General features: G+C 37.9%; 1 protein-coding gene across 2 annotated transcripts in view; it reads left to right on the top strand.

Moving 5' to 3' along the window:
• The window catches only part of Khdrbs2 (KH RNA binding domain containing, signal transduction associated 2), a 409,392-nt gene that overhangs the window by 348,880 nt on the left and 42,359 nt on the right, over window positions 1-18,153 (top strand). Inside the window, exons 7-9 of one of the 2 annotated variants that reach the window (XM_035453236.1) lie at window positions 8,211-8,248; window positions 9,009-9,012; window positions 10,030-10,047. The exons of the other annotated variant lie outside the window; for it this stretch is intronic. Of the exons in view, the coding sequence (XP_035309127.1) occupies window positions 8,211-8,248; window positions 9,009-9,012; window positions 10,030-10,047 (60 nt within the window). The remainder of the gene's footprint in view (window positions 1-8,210; window positions 8,249-9,008; window positions 9,013-10,029; window positions 10,048-18,153) is intronic. 2 annotated transcript variants of the gene reach the window in all.

The raw sequence follows: 18,153 nt of genomic DNA, 5'->3' as shown, positions 1-18,153 counted from the left end.
TGGTGTCAGGATTACTCACACATCAACTCTGAGACATGAGTCCACAGTGATTTATTCTTTTTAAACTTTCATTTATTTGAGAACTTTTACATGAGTACTGTGTTCACACCATTTCTGCACTCCTCCCATGTCATCCCCAACACACTGAGATTCATAACCTCTGCTTGTTTGTGTTCAGGGCTGCTATCCGCTGTCAATTATGTGACCTACTGAAGCTTTGCCCCTGGAAAAAACTGATTTGCCCTCTCTCGTTGCCTGTAACTCTTTATATAGTGGTGGGACCTTGTGGAATTTCACTTACTCATGTTGGCATGTTGACTAGTTTTAATTCTTTATTCAGGTTTTGTTTACCCAACAAGATTGTCAAGATTTCATGGCTGCAGCTGCCCTGTCATGAGTAGATAACACTATATCAATCAGGCACTTTGGTCCGTTGGCTCTTGGAGTCTTTCTGTCACCTCATTCATGATGTTCCATGAGCATTTGGTGTAGGGGTTGCATCTAGATATGTAGTTAGGATTGAACACAATGATCTGTTGTTCTCTGCATTTTGAGCAGTTGCAGACGTCTGTAATAGGCATCATCTACTCCCATTAGAAGCTTTTTGGATGAAGGGTGAAGGCTACACTTACTAGTGGGCATAAGGTTAAGTATTCAGTTAGAAATTGGAATGCTCTAAAGAAAATTCAATTATTTTAGCTAATTTCTATTCCAGTTTTATTTTCATACTTCTTTGTACTTAAAAAAATAGTAATTCACTCATTCACAGAATAAACAAATGCACACTTGTTATTCTGTTCATAGAAGTTCCTAAAACTAACTCAATTGTAATCTCATGAAATAGCAATTTGTTTGATGTAAAATATGGAAGAATATAATCTGAGCTCAAACTATTATTACACTATGCTAGATTCTGTAATGGGTTCTGTATTGTTATAAAAATCTTAATAAAACTTTTTGGGCAATGAACCTCACATTCAACATGTTCTATCCACCAAACTCATGGATTGAGGATGACTGTTATCCTTTTTATTTTAGTAGAGAATCACATTGTCCTAACCTTGAATGAGAGACTTGTTCATTACTGGCTTCTCAAAATGCTCTTAGCTTTTCTTTTCTCATGTGCTGATGGCTTGGCTTTTAACTGTTGACATTACCGAGAGGTGATAGCAAGGGTGCTAATGTCACCAATGGATCAGCTGGGTGGGCTGTTAGGTAGGATCTAGTGGGCAGAAATAAGTCACTGAAGGTGAGTGTTGAAGAATAGTATCTGGTTTGCTCTTTTCCATTCCCTCCTTCCCTACCTGCTGCTTCCCAATTGGTTGCATGACATGACCTATGTCACACCCTTCAGCCTGTTGGTTTGCCTCACCACAGAAAGAGAAAGAAGCATGTGTCTGGGAGCTAAAAGTCCTGAAACCAAGAGATAAAATGGATTTTAACCCTTGTTTTCCTGCAGTATTTTGCCACAGCTACAAAAAAAAACCCTATTCTAAACAGATTTTGGGTGACTTATTACTCAAATCGTATGGGTTAACCAGGAAAACTCCATTTCCCCTAAGGCTAGAAGTCCAAAAAGAAGGTGTCAGCACACCATGTTTTCTCTGTGTGTTCTGTGAGATGTTTCTCATGTCTGCAACAGCCAATAGCATTTCTTTCTTTCTTTCTTTCTTTTTGTCTTGGTCTGTCAAGACAGTGTGTATTCCTGGCTATCCTAGAACTGGCTCTGTAAATGATGGTAGCCTTGAATTTACAGATCCCCCTGCCTGTGCCTCCCAAGTGCTGGGATTAAAGGTGTGCACCATCACCACCTGGCTGTGACAGCATTTAAAACCTGGGTGTATCACCCCCACCCTAGCTTATCTCTACATCACCTGACTCCTGTGTGTCATCTTTGAATATACCTGTGTCACTCTCAGGAGACATTTATATAGTATTTACATCAAGATTCTAAACATAATTACGTCTGGGGGAAAAATCTTTTCCAAATAAAGACAGTTGAGGATTTCTGTGAGCAGATGTGACTGGGAACCTACTTCACCATCTTACATGCTCATTCTGGGGTGTAGAACAAAGATTTGGCCATTCCTTCCATCTCCCCTCTTCCTGTCTCCTGCCTGTCCCACACAGCCCTAAGAAGAAAACAAACATCCCTGCACTACATACAAATGAACAAAAGAGAGTCACTTACTTGGCTAATTTGACTGCAATTATAATGTTCTCTCCGTAAAGATGTTTATGCCTAATTTACTAATTAGTTTTACATGTCCAGAAAACCACATTTTCTTCCCCCTGGGAGTAGCAATCCAGTAAAGTAGTATTCACTGGTACACAAGCTATAATGATAGAGAATGCCCAACGGTAGCAGACATTTTCAGAGCACTATCTCCACAATCATAGCACGGAGACTTATTATTAGTTATGAATGTTTGGCCTTATCTTTGTTGTGTCCAAGTCACAAGAATCCCCAAAGAGACCATGGAGACAGACCACCAATGGAAATGCACAAGGTTTATTAAATTGTTTATCCTGCCTCGGGAGGGACCCCATCTAGCAAGCTGATGCAGCAGCCTCCAGAGGGGGTGAAGTTCCTTGTCTACTGCTAGGTTTTAAAGACAAAAGTTACAGGATTACATCAGTAGGTACTGGTTGGTTTCTGATTGGTTGACATTTGGGAACAAACAGGAAATTTTCTCAAAGTCATATTTTGGCATGAAATACCTGTGTACCAGGTATTCTCATTGGTCAGTGCTGAGAGGGAACATTCTGCGGTTTCTATGGCTTTTTCTTGTTACTTGCAGGTGGCCTGTTGTACATAGATACCAATAGTTTTTAGAACCGTATCCTGGAGACCATAAGGGAGGTTTTGGTTTCCTCTGGAGTTTCTTTTGTGGCCAAACATTTCCCAGAAACCAAGTACCAAGTAACTAGGAAGCGAGTTGGGGGAGTCTGGAGTTTCTTTGTGTTCAATTTTGGCCCTAGGCTCCAGGAGGCCAGAGGATCTTGAGTTTCCTTGCGTTACAGGTCTATGTGTCTTTTCTGTAGCCTGTCATGGCTGCTAAAGCAGGGGCCTGAGTAAGGATCTGGTCCCTTCATTCCTAAAAGTGAAACCTTTTAGTTTAGTTTACCCCTTTCAATCTTATGCTTGTCCTACTAGCTCTTACGACTTCATTTAACCTGTTTCTCTTCACCTATTTTTGCTTCCAGACTTTTTACCTTTCTTTCATCCTGTATGTCCTACTCTGTGTCTGGCTGCCTGGTAGACCTTTACATTGTTAAAGTACCAATCTACAACATAAAGACATGTTACATGTCTTTATGTAGTTAAACAAATGCACCATAAACAAATGTAGTACACATTTACATAGTTAAATATTCCACAATGTAAACAAATTTAACACACCTTTGCATAAACATTCCACAGCATAAGCAAATCTGCATAATTAAACTGTTATCCCACAACACCCAACCTAAGCAGAGCCCTAACCTCTTTCCAGAGTTTGAACACTGAAGCTGAGCAAGCTTTCTTTTCCTTCAGTTTGTGGCCACACAATATGCCTACAGACCAGTTCCAACATGGCTGTGTTCCCTGCCAAAGGAGGATACCTAAAAGACAAAGAGAGGGGAGAAGTAGCAAGAGGAGCAGAGACAGAAAAGCAGAGGGCAGAGCAACAGCCAGCAACACTAGTAATATACTATTGTGTGCTCATTGTTTTTGCAGAGTTACATGTTGGGCACCATACACTCCCAGTTTAACCAGAGGCCCCTGTTTTCAGTGGGGTCGTAATCTTGTTACTAAAAAGAATTTTAAATGAACTTAGAAGGAAGTTTGAGGACAATTTTATTAAAGTCTGAGAGGAAAGGCAAGCAAGCTATAAGCCTTGGTAGCTGTCTGGAGAAGAGAGATGGAGAAAAGAAAGAGAAAACCATTCTTGCTAAAGTTCAGATCCAAGAGGGCAGAAAGGTCCAGCAGTAGAGTTCAGCAGGCAGTTGCAGGGCAGAATGGGATTGGAATTGGAGAACCCAGGTTAAAAAACTCAAAGCACAGGGAAGCAGGCTCCCACCTGGGCCAGTATCTAAAAGAAAGGGACAGAAAGGAAGAGAGGGGGAAATTATCAGTTGAGAGCAGTGACTCAACAAACAAGGAGGCCAAACAAGCAGGCCCAACAAGCAGCAGCAAATGCCCAAATCTCCATCGTGGGGTGGGGGTGGGGTGCTTCTGGAAAGGAAAAAGCATTATCTCATTAATAAAATAATGAATCCTCCCCTCTCCTCAGAATGTTCTTGGGGGAAGTAGATTCTTGTTGGGGGAGGGACATGACAAATGTTATGATTTCACTTTTTTTTTTTTTTGAGGGTTTGTTTTGTTTCATTTTGATCCTGGACAAGAAAAACAACAACAAACAAGCAAAATGTGAAAGAGGAAAATAAAGAGCAAATAAATGAAGAGAAGAGGTAGAGTCAGGGGTAGCTTTTCTAGAGCATCGGCCTGGTTGCCTTCTAAAGTAGTTATGCAGATGTGTTGAGCAGTGCTGGGTTACTTAGCAAGATCAGTGTGCATGGCTGCCTGGACCTGGGGACAGAGGTTGGGACTGGAGCATGCAAGTGGAGAAGCAGGGTTTCTTCACCAGGAAGCCCATGCAGGGAGCTACCCCACCCCTCTCAATGACAGGACTTGCTCCTGTCACTTCCTACAGCTGCAGTTCTTCATAGATGCTTTATCATGACAATTCTGCTTACATCATTTTAGATTTGAGGATATCACCTAATCTGAAAGACAACCTTTGTTCTATTCTGGTGTCCCCTGTCCCCATTTTCTTTCCTCTATTTAAGCTGCTAATGGTGGTAGGAATATATGATTGTTTCCTTTAAAAAAATACAGGCAATGTTTCTAGTGTCTTCCACCCTCTCCTATACAATTGTCTTCCATATTATTTTTTATTCTTTAATTTTTTGAGATTATTATTATTATTTTTTGTTTTTTTTTTCAAGACAGGGTTTCTCTGTGGCTTTGGAGGCTGTCCTGGAACTAGCTCTTGTAGACCAGGTTGGTCTCGAACTCACAGACATCTGCCTGCCTCTGCCTCCCGAGTGCTGGGATTAAAGGCGTGCGCCACCAACGCCAGGCTAATTTTTTGAGATTATAATATGATTACATCAGTTCCCACTTCTCTTTCCCTTCTCTAACTCCCATTGTGTACCCTTCCTTGTTCTCTTTCAAATTCATGCCCTCTTTGTTCATTAATTGTTGTGTATAGATATTCACATATATACAAATATACATATATTTAGAGATACACATATACTTCTAAATACAACTTCCTCTGTCTGTATAAAGTTACGTACATGTATGTATGTTACAAGGGCTAGCCAACTGCAGAAATCTAGTCATCTGTATTTTTACAAGCAATTCTTTCCCACCAACTGTGTGAGGGATAGAAATCTCCTTGAGCCTAAATTCCAGAGGTCATTGTACTAGGAAACAATCAGCCATACTAGGGAACTGATGGAACAATATTCTGCTTTAAAACAGCAATATGTCAATTATCAAAGATAGCTTCTATTCTTCTCTGTCTTGTGTTGGCTCTTTAAAGTGGCTCAAATAAGGGTAAATGAAGAATTTAGAAATGGGTCTTTTTATTCCTTTTCCCTAGGCTCATACCTTTTGCTGTTGTCTAGATATTTGAATATTAACATTTTCTCAGAGCTATCAAAGATTACTTTTTCATTAATTTGATCTGGGTTCTAGTGAAGAGCACTCTAAAAGAAATAATTTTTTAGAAAATGCCATCCAAGTTCCTAGTCCATCCCTCACAGTCATTTGACAAGCCAGATGATTCAATTCACAAAAGAGAAAAGCAAGTGAAATGTCTACAAGTAACTGTTAAAGACAAAAGGGTGGTTGATGGCCGACTGCTTCAATAAAAATAGTACCACTTACAAAGTTAAAGGTCATTGTCTCTTTCCTCTGTGGTTGAGTTTGAACTGAAGGAGGAAAGAGACATTTACCAGATTTTTGGTCAGTTGAATCCTGTCATATAATTCTGTTCCCCAGTGCTCTCTTCCTAAGTAGTACAGTGAATCTACATGGAGCTACTTAAATCTAAAATTAAATGAATGGCTTTGGATACGATTAAAACTTCAGTTTCTAGCTTTCACTAGCCAAAGCGTGTTCCTTGGCCACATCTGCCTAGTGACTACCATAATGAACAGCACACAATATAAAATCCACCATCATGAATAACCGACTTGGCACATTAGCGTACATAAACTCTGAGTATGAAATAAGGGAGACCTGTTCATGTTATAAACTAACATTGTGGCAAATTGGAAAGAAAAGAATCACTTCCAAAAAGTGAGTAAGTCAAATAATATAGTGATTTAAATTGTCCTTAGATGAAAGTTTGGCTTTCTATGTAGCCAGTAGATAATTTTGACCCAACAGCTTACATATGGTAGTAAGGGGATCATTCAAAAATGTTTAGTAAAGCAGAATGTGGTGTACAATGCATTTGAAACAGTTTTAGATGGAATTATTCAAAGAAACTCCATGTAAAACTTAAAATAGAACTGGGCAGACAGCACGCCAAAGGAGGGCTTCTGCCACTCAGACTGTCAACTGAATTTCTAGCGCCAAGTAAGGCCTAGCCTATTGTCTGGCTGGTCTTACTGTTTCTTCTTTTTTCATTTTTTGAGCCTTGGCTGAAGTATCTTCAGGAGCAGTCTATTAAAAATGAGCACTTCACTGGGCATGGAGGTCAATGTCTGTGATCCAAGCCACTTGAAAGACTGGGACAGGAGAATTGCTGAAGATAAGGAGTTTGTAAACAGTCTAGAAAAAGAACAAACCCTGTTTCTCAAGAATGAAGGAATGGATAAGATATGAACTTAATTTCCCAGTTTAGAGTCCCTATACATGCAAGGTGAAATATTTTATTCTTAAAATGTTAGTTATCTTGATCATGTATGTTTTATATATCACTTCACTCAGTGGCTCTAAGAAAAAAATTAAAGACAATCAGAATAACAAAGCTACCATGACTGAGATTTGAACCATGTTCCAGAAGTCAACTCAGATTTCCACAAGGAAGTAACAAAAGGTTAATGATAAATACAAGGGCATTGCCGCAACTTGATGTATTTTTAATCACTGGGATCCCAGAAGAATTACAAATGCCTTCCTCTTGGGGTAATAAAGAAATATCTGCTATACTGGTTCATGTAACAATAAAAACTCATAAAAATGAAAGTACCAAACTGGTTTAGTTATTTCATTTCTATATTGTTTGCCTTACATAATTTATTGGAAAGAAACAGCTATGTGGAAAATATAAGAAACATTTTATTTATTGATGTAAGCAATAACTTTTTCAGTAACTTTCTAATTAGAAAAATGTTATTAAAGGTCTGAACTCCAAGTTTTAGAGAAGATTGAAAAATAATAAGATGTCACTTTAGAATGTTCTTGTTTTAAAAGATATAAGATTGCCTCCTCAATGAACAATATCATATTACTAAGCATAACATAGGTTGTTATGGGGTGCTGTTTTTTTGCCGTGTTCCCTCTAATTCATCCTCTGCCATAGCCAAGTTGAATTAGAGCCTTTGAATAAGATTATTTATGATGATGTCAACATTTTAAGCTGACAGATTAAAACCACAATATAAAACATGCTGGAAGATGGCATAACCTCAATGTTTATGAGTTGGAAGAATTATATTGTGAAATGTTACTAAAAGCAATGCAAAGTTTCAATGCAATTCTCCCAAAATTTCCAGAGCCATTTTCTTCCAGAAATAGAGAGGTCCTATGTAAGGGGCTGCAGAAATGTGTCAGTTGGTACCACACAGATGTGAGAACCTGAGTTTCAATCTCCAACACACACATAAATGCACAGTGTGACAGTACACAGCTGCAACACCCTTGCATGGAAGGCAACAGGAAGGCAGATTTCTGGAGCACACAAGATACAAGCCTAGCTAATTGATGTCCTTCTGGTTCAGTGAAAGATCCAGTCTCAAAAGACAAGCTATAGAAGGTTATAAGAATGCAGCCAACAACGTTAACATGCAAGCATACAATTCATAGGGGAGAACAAAAGAACCCGAAAAGCAATTCTGAGCAAAAATAATGATGAAAATATCACCATAAATTATTTTCAAGTGTGTGTGTGTGTGTGTGTGTCATGTGTGTAGAGCAACAGTCAAAGTTGAGTCTTCCTCTCTCAATCTCAACCCTGTTTTTTGAGTCTCTCATTCAACCTGGAGCTCAACTACAAGCTAGACCCATTAGCCAGAAAGCCCCCAGGATATTCTCACCATAGTCTCCCAACACTGTCATGCTGCAGCATCCCACTTTTTTATGTGAATTCTGGAATCCAAGCACTTATACTTAGGCACTAAGCACTCTAACCACTGAACTATCTCTCCATTCCTGTTCCCACTGATCCATCTCTCCATCTTCATATGTTTTTAAAAAAACAGATCTGCCTCATGGCCCAGCTACCTGTGCCGCTCCTGTATATTTACACAAAGGACACAAAGTATCACAGAGATACCTGCACATCAGTGTTCATTGGCAAACTATCCACAGCAGCTAAGCCCAAGCATCATCCTAAGGGTCCACAAGCAGTGGAAAAGATAAAGAAAATATAGCGTATGTACAGTGGAATTTTTCAGCCTTATAAATGAGTGGAATTATGTCATTCTTGGCAAAATGAAACTTCAGATAGTCATAATAAGGGAATAAAGCCAGTCTCAGAATGATATTTTTTTTCTTTTGCTTGTAATCCTAGCTCTGTACAGAGATAGAAAGTTATGTATGTATGTATGTGTATACGTATGTATGTATGTATGTATGTATGTATGGTATGAAAGTAGAAACAACACTGTCTAGACACTAGAGAGACATGCAATTAGCAGGCAATGGGAAGGCAAAGAAAGGGGGTGTGGGAGGGTAACTTGCTCAATATATACAATATATATTTGCATGGAAATGTCCTCTGTAGCACAGTTCCATGCACACTGTGTGTACACACAAAAATTTGCAGCCTCAGATCACTGTGTAAGAAATTGGTGTTAGACTTTTTTTTTTTGCAACAGCCTGCCTTTGCCATGTGCCAGCCTCCTACATTCCTGTGATTATAAGGTCTTAACTTGTGTCGTTGCCCTAGCATTCATCTTTAACCTTTTGGTACTTGCAAATGAAAAACATGAGTTGTCTTCTAAAGCTTCATGTTCTTAGTTCTGACAGCATTAGCAATTTTCTGTCTTTCGGAAACAGGGTGAGCTAGTCGGTCTAAGAGACTTATGCCACTGACTTCTAATTTCTAAGACAGGAGTCGTATAGTATGGAGGGCAGGGAACATTACCACATTGAAATAAAAGCAATAGCATCTGGCACCATGTGACTGTAAACTTGCGTCTTATTGCTCATAGATCTGTTGGTCAAATGGACTGAACATACTGCTGTTAAATTTCTAACATGTTTAAAAAAGCATTAATGAAAATGGGGATAGAGAAGTCCTACTTAGAATTGAATCTTAAAAAAAAAAACCCACAATGTTACTATCCTCTTCCAGTATACTAGAGAAAAATAGCTGAAACATTCTAGATTTAATTTTAATTATAGCCTTGGAACACTATCTAATTAATGAAGTTTTCTTCTGTCTCCACCAGGCATCAAATTTTATTATTTTTATTAATGTAGTGTTTGTGGTGCCATTTTTATTACATAGCTTTATTACTAACAGAAAATTAATACAACAGCTAATGATTAAGAATCACCTACTTGGAAACCTAGGTCACAAGTAGCTTGATCAACAAAAATAATTAGGTGAGCTGTGGAACATGTGCAACTTTGGAAATTAGTTTTTAGTCATTCTTTCCAGTAACAGAAAGCTGGCTTGAAATCACTATTTTTGAGGAAAAGGATTAAGATTCTACATTAACTGAAGGGCCTCACTAAAGATATAGGTCTGATTTTAGGAGATAGCACACATGATTGGCAATGTTTATTGCTGATAATAGGTAGGAAAAAGTCACAGGGTAACACTCTAACAGGTAAACTATTATAGGAATCTATGAAACGAAAAGATTGCTGAAAAGGGGGGAATCTGTTAAATTATAATTATGAAATAAATCCAAAAGTATATGCTGTGATCTACTAACCTAATCTCTGGGTACTACACAAACATGGAAATTGGACAATAAATAATCTGTCTGGTCTCAACACTGAATCATGGTTGCAGGAATCATTCTTATGAGATACCATCTGCCCTGGGCTCCAATGGTCCCTGTACATCCCTCCCGGGTATGCTAAGGACACCAGGCCCTGGTTACTGTACTCGTTCTGCTGTCTAGGACTGTTCATGCCACTAGCAAAACTGAGGGGCAGACAGCGTCGGCTGTAACGAGCTTATTTTGAAAATTTCCTTGGTTTACTCCTTTTCTCCTGTAAGGCATTCCATTTGGCCAGCTGCCTTCCCTCTGGGATAAGAGGCAACAAAGGACCTAACACATACACACTCACTGTAGACATCTTTGCTGTGAGTAGTAAAGTCCCATGTTCTAATCCAGGAGTCTCATGTCACGTGCTACTGTCCACAAATCAGCATCAGAGTGGTTGACTTGTAAGTACATAACAGTGCCCTAACTTCAGAACTCTTGAAATATTCTCACAAAGTTTGGCAAACCACCTGAGAACAAAACACTGCTTTTTTTTTTAACAATACACTGAATATTTTGTATACATTTGTAGGATACACAGTGATATGATTTATGAATACAATTTAAAATAATTTTGAAATGAATTCCACTATCACATCAAATACTTAAGATGCTTAAAGGAAGAACATTTAAAATTTGCTCTTGGGAACTGTGAAATCATGGCATTCTACTAACTGTTTTCCCTATGTTGAACATTAAAAAAAAAGTTATGATGTGCTTCCCATTTGAGAGTTTGTGCTCTTTGATAATTACCTCCCCGCCATCCCCACTTCTTTCTCTGTAGCCATCCTTCTTTCTGTTCCTGTGAGTTAAATTGTTTTAGTCCCAAATTTAGTTGAGAGCATGTATTGTCTGTCTTTCTGTAATTCCCTACTCTGCTCTTTAAATACATGCTTGTTGTATGTGAGTTCAAGTGTGCTCATTTGAACAGACTATTTTTTTATTTCATTTACACACACACACACACACACACACACACACACACACACACACACACACACACAATCTTGCTTATGTCCCTCCTGTTTTATCTTATATTTTTGGTTGTGAGCCTAGCCTTTAACAACTGAGCCATCTCTCAAGCCCATTGTTGTTTTATCTTATCTGGTGGATTTATGAATTGGCATTAGCCTCTTCAGAGATTTGCGTGTTAATATAGAACACTGGGCCACATACGTTGGGTTGTCAGGGATGTTCTGGAGGCTCGTAGTAATAGTTTCTGAAGAGAGTATATTTCACTAACATGTACCTTACAGCGTTGTATCAAGTGTACAGACACACAGGAATATTATCGCATAGCTACACTGTACATAGAAACAATGGTATCATAGAAAACTATGTTTAAGGTCTTATTCACTGAGTTCCTAGAAAACTCCCAAATTTAAGTATTATCTCCTACGTGGTAGACTGCTGAGTGTTACTATATTCCATACTTAGTGTATGTCCCCCGTGTTTTGGAGTGATTTTCAGTACATAATGACTCCCCATGGTGAGAAATAGCACTTGGTTGGTTAGTAACAAAAGCTAACCATCAGAGAAGTATCCAGGCATTACTAACTATCTTCCTAACTGGAAGCTATTCTTTGGATGTAGGGAGGCTGCAGTTGGGATGTATTGTGTGAGAGAAGAATCAATAAAAAGGAAAAAGTCATAAAGAAAAAAGGAAAACTTGAGTTGGGTGAACAGAGGGGAGGGACTGGGGAAAGTTGTAAGAATGTGATCAAAATATGTTGTATGAATATTTAAAAATAATAAAAGTAAAATAAATCATTGGAAGACACCATTAGAATCACATCTATTTTATAGAAACTCATCCATATAGTGTCAAGACTAGACTGATATATATATCTATATATCTATATATCTATAGATATATAGATATAGATAGATAGATAGATATGAGAAATGTTTAGATGTATAAGCTCAAAATCAAGGAACACTGGTAATAACCATTAATAGCTTATGTAACAAAGAAGTACTGACTGTAAAGTATTGGCATTTTATGTTGTTTCTTTCTTTTTTGTGGGGGGGGCTTTGGAGACAGGGTTTCTCTGTGTAGCTTTGAAGCCTGTTCTGGCATTCACTCTGTAGACCAGGTTGGCCTTGAACTCACAGAGATTCACCTGCCTCTGCCTCCCAAGTTCTGGGACTGTTGTTTCTTTTATAAAATTTAATTTGTATCTTACTATTAGAACTATTACATAAGTATTTATTGTATGAAGGGCACGTGCATAAAGACAGTCTGCATTTTGTTTAAATCATTAAGGACCAAGCATTTAAGAATTAAGAATTAACCACACTTAACTAATAAATGTCAAGTTCCCATTTGACTGGCTAATTACATTCAATAATATTAAAGGTCATCATTTGCAAACTGCCTCAGTGCCTAGCATGTTAATTTTTAGTGACAGACTTATGATTCTGACCCTCATAATTAAATTACTTAATTCTAAATGTTTTATGGCTTTATTATTGATTGCTGAATTTATTTTCTTTTTCTCTTGCTTGCTTTGGAAATGAGACAATTTTTCCTTTTATTCATTTATTTTGTTTTAATATCCATTGACTTTTTTTCATAATGTAAAACCTGAAATAAGTATGATGACCAAATGCTAAACCTGTCACCTACATTCCTTCTAATTTAAAATGAAAATGAAAATGTAGGTAGTTATCAAGTCAAAATGAAATTGCATATGAATTGACTTTCTAATGAGGGGCCTGGAGAGATGACACAGCATTTAAGAGCACATACCAATATGGCATAGGACCAGGGTTCAGTTCCCATCACCCATATCTGCCTGCTCAGGACCACATGTAACACCATCTCCAGATATTCCAGCATCCTCATATGGCCTTCATGCATGCACATTGTCCACATACATATACACAACACTCATGCACATACACATAAGATGAAAATGAATAAATCTAAAAGTACAAATAATTTTTGTTAAACCATCATAGTATTTTAAGACATTTTCACTTTCTTTTTGATAAAAAAACCTTCAGATCTATATAATTTACTATTAGTGTTCCATTGTTCTGCAAGAAACTACCAGCATTTGAACATTTTACATACAACACTGACTGTTTCCTATGGTCCAATTTAACTTTTGAAATAGGAAGAATCAACACATGAAAGTTGGTTGCAATGTTGGTGACAAGTTACTGAGACACTTATTTTCCAAAATACGAGGTGGGAATCATTTTTAGCTGTTTTCTATGAGAATTCTGTTTTCACTTTTTATTTATTTTTTAACTGGAACACATTTATGTGCTAATACGTAACTTTTATGGTTTGTGGAGATAAACCCATGGCTTCATGCATGCTAGATAATGCTTTACTAATCTGTACCCCAGTCCTATGTGAGTTTCTGAGACAGTGAACATTGAATTATATTCAATCTTGAGTGAATTTTTTCTTTCAAACATTGATCATTTCTTTGTGCTAAAAGCTGTCAACCCTTTCCTTCTGTCTGGTTTGAAATATGACTGCCTTATTGTTGTCTGTATTCACCATCGGTGGCACACTAAGACATCTTTCTCTTCTCTAACTTGAGCTAAGTTCCCCCATCCTCCACACTTCCTTTTCTTAAGTAACAAGAAAGCTTCAAACCCCCTAAATCTATAAATATGCAGTAAAACTCATAATAGAAAACCTCATGCTTGAGAGATGGCTCAGCAGTTAAAGGCTAGGCTCACAATGAAAAGTAATTCTATTTCTGGATTGATGAGCTGGACCAACTGATAAAATCACTTGCTATAAAAGTGTGACCACCTGAGTTCAATCTCCAGATCCCACATGAAAGACAGAAGCCCAACTGACTCCATAGAGTTGTCCTCTGACCTCCAGATCTCTCTCTCTCTCTCTCTCTCTCTCTCTCTCTCTCTCTCTCTCTCTCTCTCTCTCTCTCTCACACACACACACACACACACACACTCTCTCACACACACACACACTCTCTCTCTCTCTCTCTCTCTCTCTCTCTCTCTCTCTCTCTCTCTCTCTCTCTCTCCCTCTCTCTCTCACCACCCACCCACACAATAATTTTGAGGGAAAAAAATCTCTGTATCCAGTAGCTATTTCTTTTATTTTCACGGTTGTGTATTGAACCTAGGTCCTTTCTTATGATAAACAATCACTCTACCCACAAAACACTTCCCCAGCCCTAGGGTCTACTTAATATACTACTTATGTTTTCATGTATATAAAATATTTTGGGGGGGAAGTAATGGTAACAAGAATAAAGCTAGAAATTCTCACAGGTCTGTGGTAAATTGAAAACAAACAAGCAACAACAACAAAAACATATACACATGAGGATTGTAGACCATCTTAGAGTGCAGGTGCCCTCTATACAGTATGATTATGTATGTTTCAGTTGATGATTTTCCTTGAATTACACCTCTCTTCTCCATACTGTGCACATACATCATGGTTATTTCAATGACTACCTGTATATTGATATCTGGCCGGCACTATCTCTCTAGTACACACTTTCTAAATTTTAAAACCCTTTGTCCAAAGCCTAACACTAACCCAGAAATGGATTAAGGTTCTCCTCTGGTATTCTCCCTTCCAGGAAAATATCTAAATTTCCTGGAAAGAAAATGGCATCAGATAAAGCTTTCACAGATTTCTGTGCACAAACTCAAGATTTCAGTGTAAATGGACAAGCCATGCCCCCCCCCAAAAAAAAAAAGTCAACACAACTAGGCATTTAGAACTTTGGTTAGATGCAGCTACTAGAAGTTCAAAACTCTGAAGAAAAAGTCCACAACTCTGAACCTGATTCTCTTGGTGGCTCAGCATGATGTACATTTATCCTACATTGTGCCTAGAAATGGAATGCTTTCATCTTGCCTATTTATCCATCTGAAGTATGGTCAGGTGCCCTCAAAGACATATTTCAGACAAGACCCTGCCTGACAATCTCCTTGCACTTCCTATGCAGATATAGGCATCCCTCCAGTGTCCTGCTATAGTACCTGCTGGGTCTGCAACTGGAGAACCTTCAAATGCTGTTCAATTGTTCAGACATTTCCTGATCTTCTCTAGTAAGCCACTACTCTTTCCTTTGAAAATTTCAGGAAGTGAGTGAGCTGGTTTCTAAACAGCCTTTAGGTTGCATAAATTTAAAATGAAATAAATTGCATAAACAATAAATCTAACAAACACAAACTCATGTATTTCATCACCATTTATACTTTCTAGTATTGCATCTGATTGGCTGGAATGATTTACAGAGTTGTGCTACCATTCATGTCATCCCACATCAATTTTCCATCATACCAGTCACTTGACAGCAAATGTGGGGCAGGTGTTTACCCAGTGGATGACCAGGACTGACTGTGGAACTAAGAAACTGCGGATAGAACGTTATTTATGAAAATTTAATTCTCAAGTTATTTTGACTACAACCTCTGCATTTAATAGAACATAAATTTGAGGATATATTCTTCTAGAATGTGAGGATCATTGTTAAAGTTAGAGCAATATTGCACATATCATTAATGAGCATGTGATTTGCTGATAGAAGCTTTGGAAACTTCACTTATTACTCAGCATAAGTGAAAATGTCATGTAACATTGATCAGAGCCACAAATGTTTATCAATAATATGGGTATCTGATTACTAGGTTAGATGTTAGGCATTTGCTGTGTTATAACCTACTATTACACCAATGATAGAATTATAAAACTTACAGTGGATTTTTACAAGAATTAATGGGTTGCAATGAAGTTATATGTGAATGGAATTATTGCAAATCCAATGGTTTATTTTTCAGTTGTATTCTTTGTAACAGCAAATTATACAATGCATTTTTGAGTATATTCATACACACACAATTTCCTTGTAGAGGTACCATGAGAATACAACTGAATAAGGGCTTCCAGGGACCGCTGAGCCATCTTTCCAGCCCCAGTTCATTACACTGTCTGAAGCAGACAAAAATAGTCTGGTGCTGTATACCTGCATAGTCAAAGTAATATGCATCTGGTTTCCCACGCTGATTTTCACAATACTCAGAGATAAGAATTATCAATCATTCATAGGAAATTATAAGTTATTTTGTTCCGCTTTCTTACAGTCTTTAATTTAGACCTACACTTTACATTGTACCAAAAGTGAGTGGCTTAAGACTTATCGCAAACCTAGAAAACAGTCAAGATTGTATTTTCTAAGTATGCTATCAAGGCCTTTTAAAATTTGATTTAAAGAACAGAAAACAAAGCAACAGATAGGTGCACAAACATGAAGAAATCTAAAAGAAAAAAAGGGTACATTTTAGAAGACACTCTTTTTCACCATATTCCACAAAGAAATAAGTCATATGTCCTTGTAGAGAGATCATGTGTCTATAAACAGGAGAATGTGTTTATTACAGACATTTTTTTTTCTTACTAGGACATCAGGAGTACTCTCTATGTTTTTGGAAACACCACGTTCAGTGCTATTTTCAGCATCTACAGTGAAGTTGGTTATTAGCCAAAGAGTACTCACAAGTTATGTTAGAATAATGTTCTCTTTCAAGGAAACAGCAGAAAAATGAAGCAAGCAGATCTTCTAGCCCATGACTTTAATGGGTGCATATTGACTGGTTGTGTGCTTCACTGGTATAGCCAGTTGCTTTCACCCCTCTCTGCTCCGTTTGTGTCCTTTTGCACTGGGACTTTAGTGTCGGCATCTTTTTTGCAGACTCAGAAAAGCAAACAGCAGTTCTTCCTCCAAAAGGGCCAGCTGAACAATTCCACTTCCTTTGTGTAGCTACATGCCTGTATGTATGATGCCTTCACATATGATTTTTCTGTTTTCCCTTTATGTTTCCTGAGAATCCTATGCATGTGTACAATGTACTTTGATCATATTTAATCTCAGTCCCTCTTCTAACTCCTCTCAAACATTCTCTCCATCACATATCTCCCAAGCCAGTCAAAATCCCAGCATTGATGGAAGGGGGCTCATAAAGTCCTGCTCTTGATGGACAGCTATTGGTAGTTGGAGTCTGAGTGAAGGGGTCATCAGTTTTCTTCAGGGATACCACCAGGGCTGGGTTTTCTGTCTCCAGTGGGTGGCCACACACCAGTGCACTCCTTGCAGCAATTTTTTTCCATTGGAAAACTTATAGCTCTTAGAGGAGAGCTCCTAGAGGAGTCCTTAGTATGCAATAGGTGCTCAACAAATGTCAATTGGAGTGAATAAATGCATGAAAGAACCTAAACCACGCTAGACTCTTAGTCCTTAACCCAAATTTCCAAGACAACGATGCAGAGGGCTAACTCTGGTTATAAATTCTTTTATAAAAATTAGCATATTCTTTCTCATATTCTTGCTGCATCCAAGTGTTCCACATGTTTCCTAAATTATCAAAATATTCTTCAAATTGAGCTTCTATCACCAGAACAGTAAATAGTTCCTTAGCAATCTTGTATCAGGTATGGTGTGTTTTACAGCCTCCATGTAATTAAATTCCTGTAACAAGACTGTATGTTGGTTGATACCATTTTACTAACAGAGGACCTGAGTTATAGGATAGAAACAACTCTGGTGATGTTCTACACCTAGGTCTAGGTAGGAACTCTCACATGATGGCAGGATGACGCTGCAGTGATCACTCCTTAGGTTGTGCTATCACATCTCCATGCCTGATTTCTAGAACACTCTTATTTTCTTCTGTCTCCTTCAGAAAGCCAGGTTTATGCAGAGAGGATTGACCTATGAATAATTTATGATTTTGTTTTGAATGCTTAGAATGGAATATTGGCAAACTTGCTGTTTATGTGGCTGTGGGCTAATTAGTGACCATTTATTGCTTTACAGACTGTTTATTTTAAACATCTACATACATACAAACACACTAATGAGCATTTGTGCTTAGAAAAACTTTGTACTAAAAGTTGTTTTTAAAAATACAGCAAGTATT

Source organism: Cricetulus griseus (genome assembly GCF_003668045.3).
Source record: "Cricetulus griseus strain 17A/GY chromosome 1 unlocalized genomic scaffold, alternate assembly CriGri-PICRH-1.0 chr1_1, whole genome shotgun sequence".
In the NCBI taxonomy this organism is placed as follows: Eukaryota; Metazoa; Chordata; class Mammalia; order Rodentia; family Cricetidae; genus Cricetulus; species Cricetulus griseus.
This window is presented reverse-complemented; position numbering and strand designations above follow the sequence as displayed.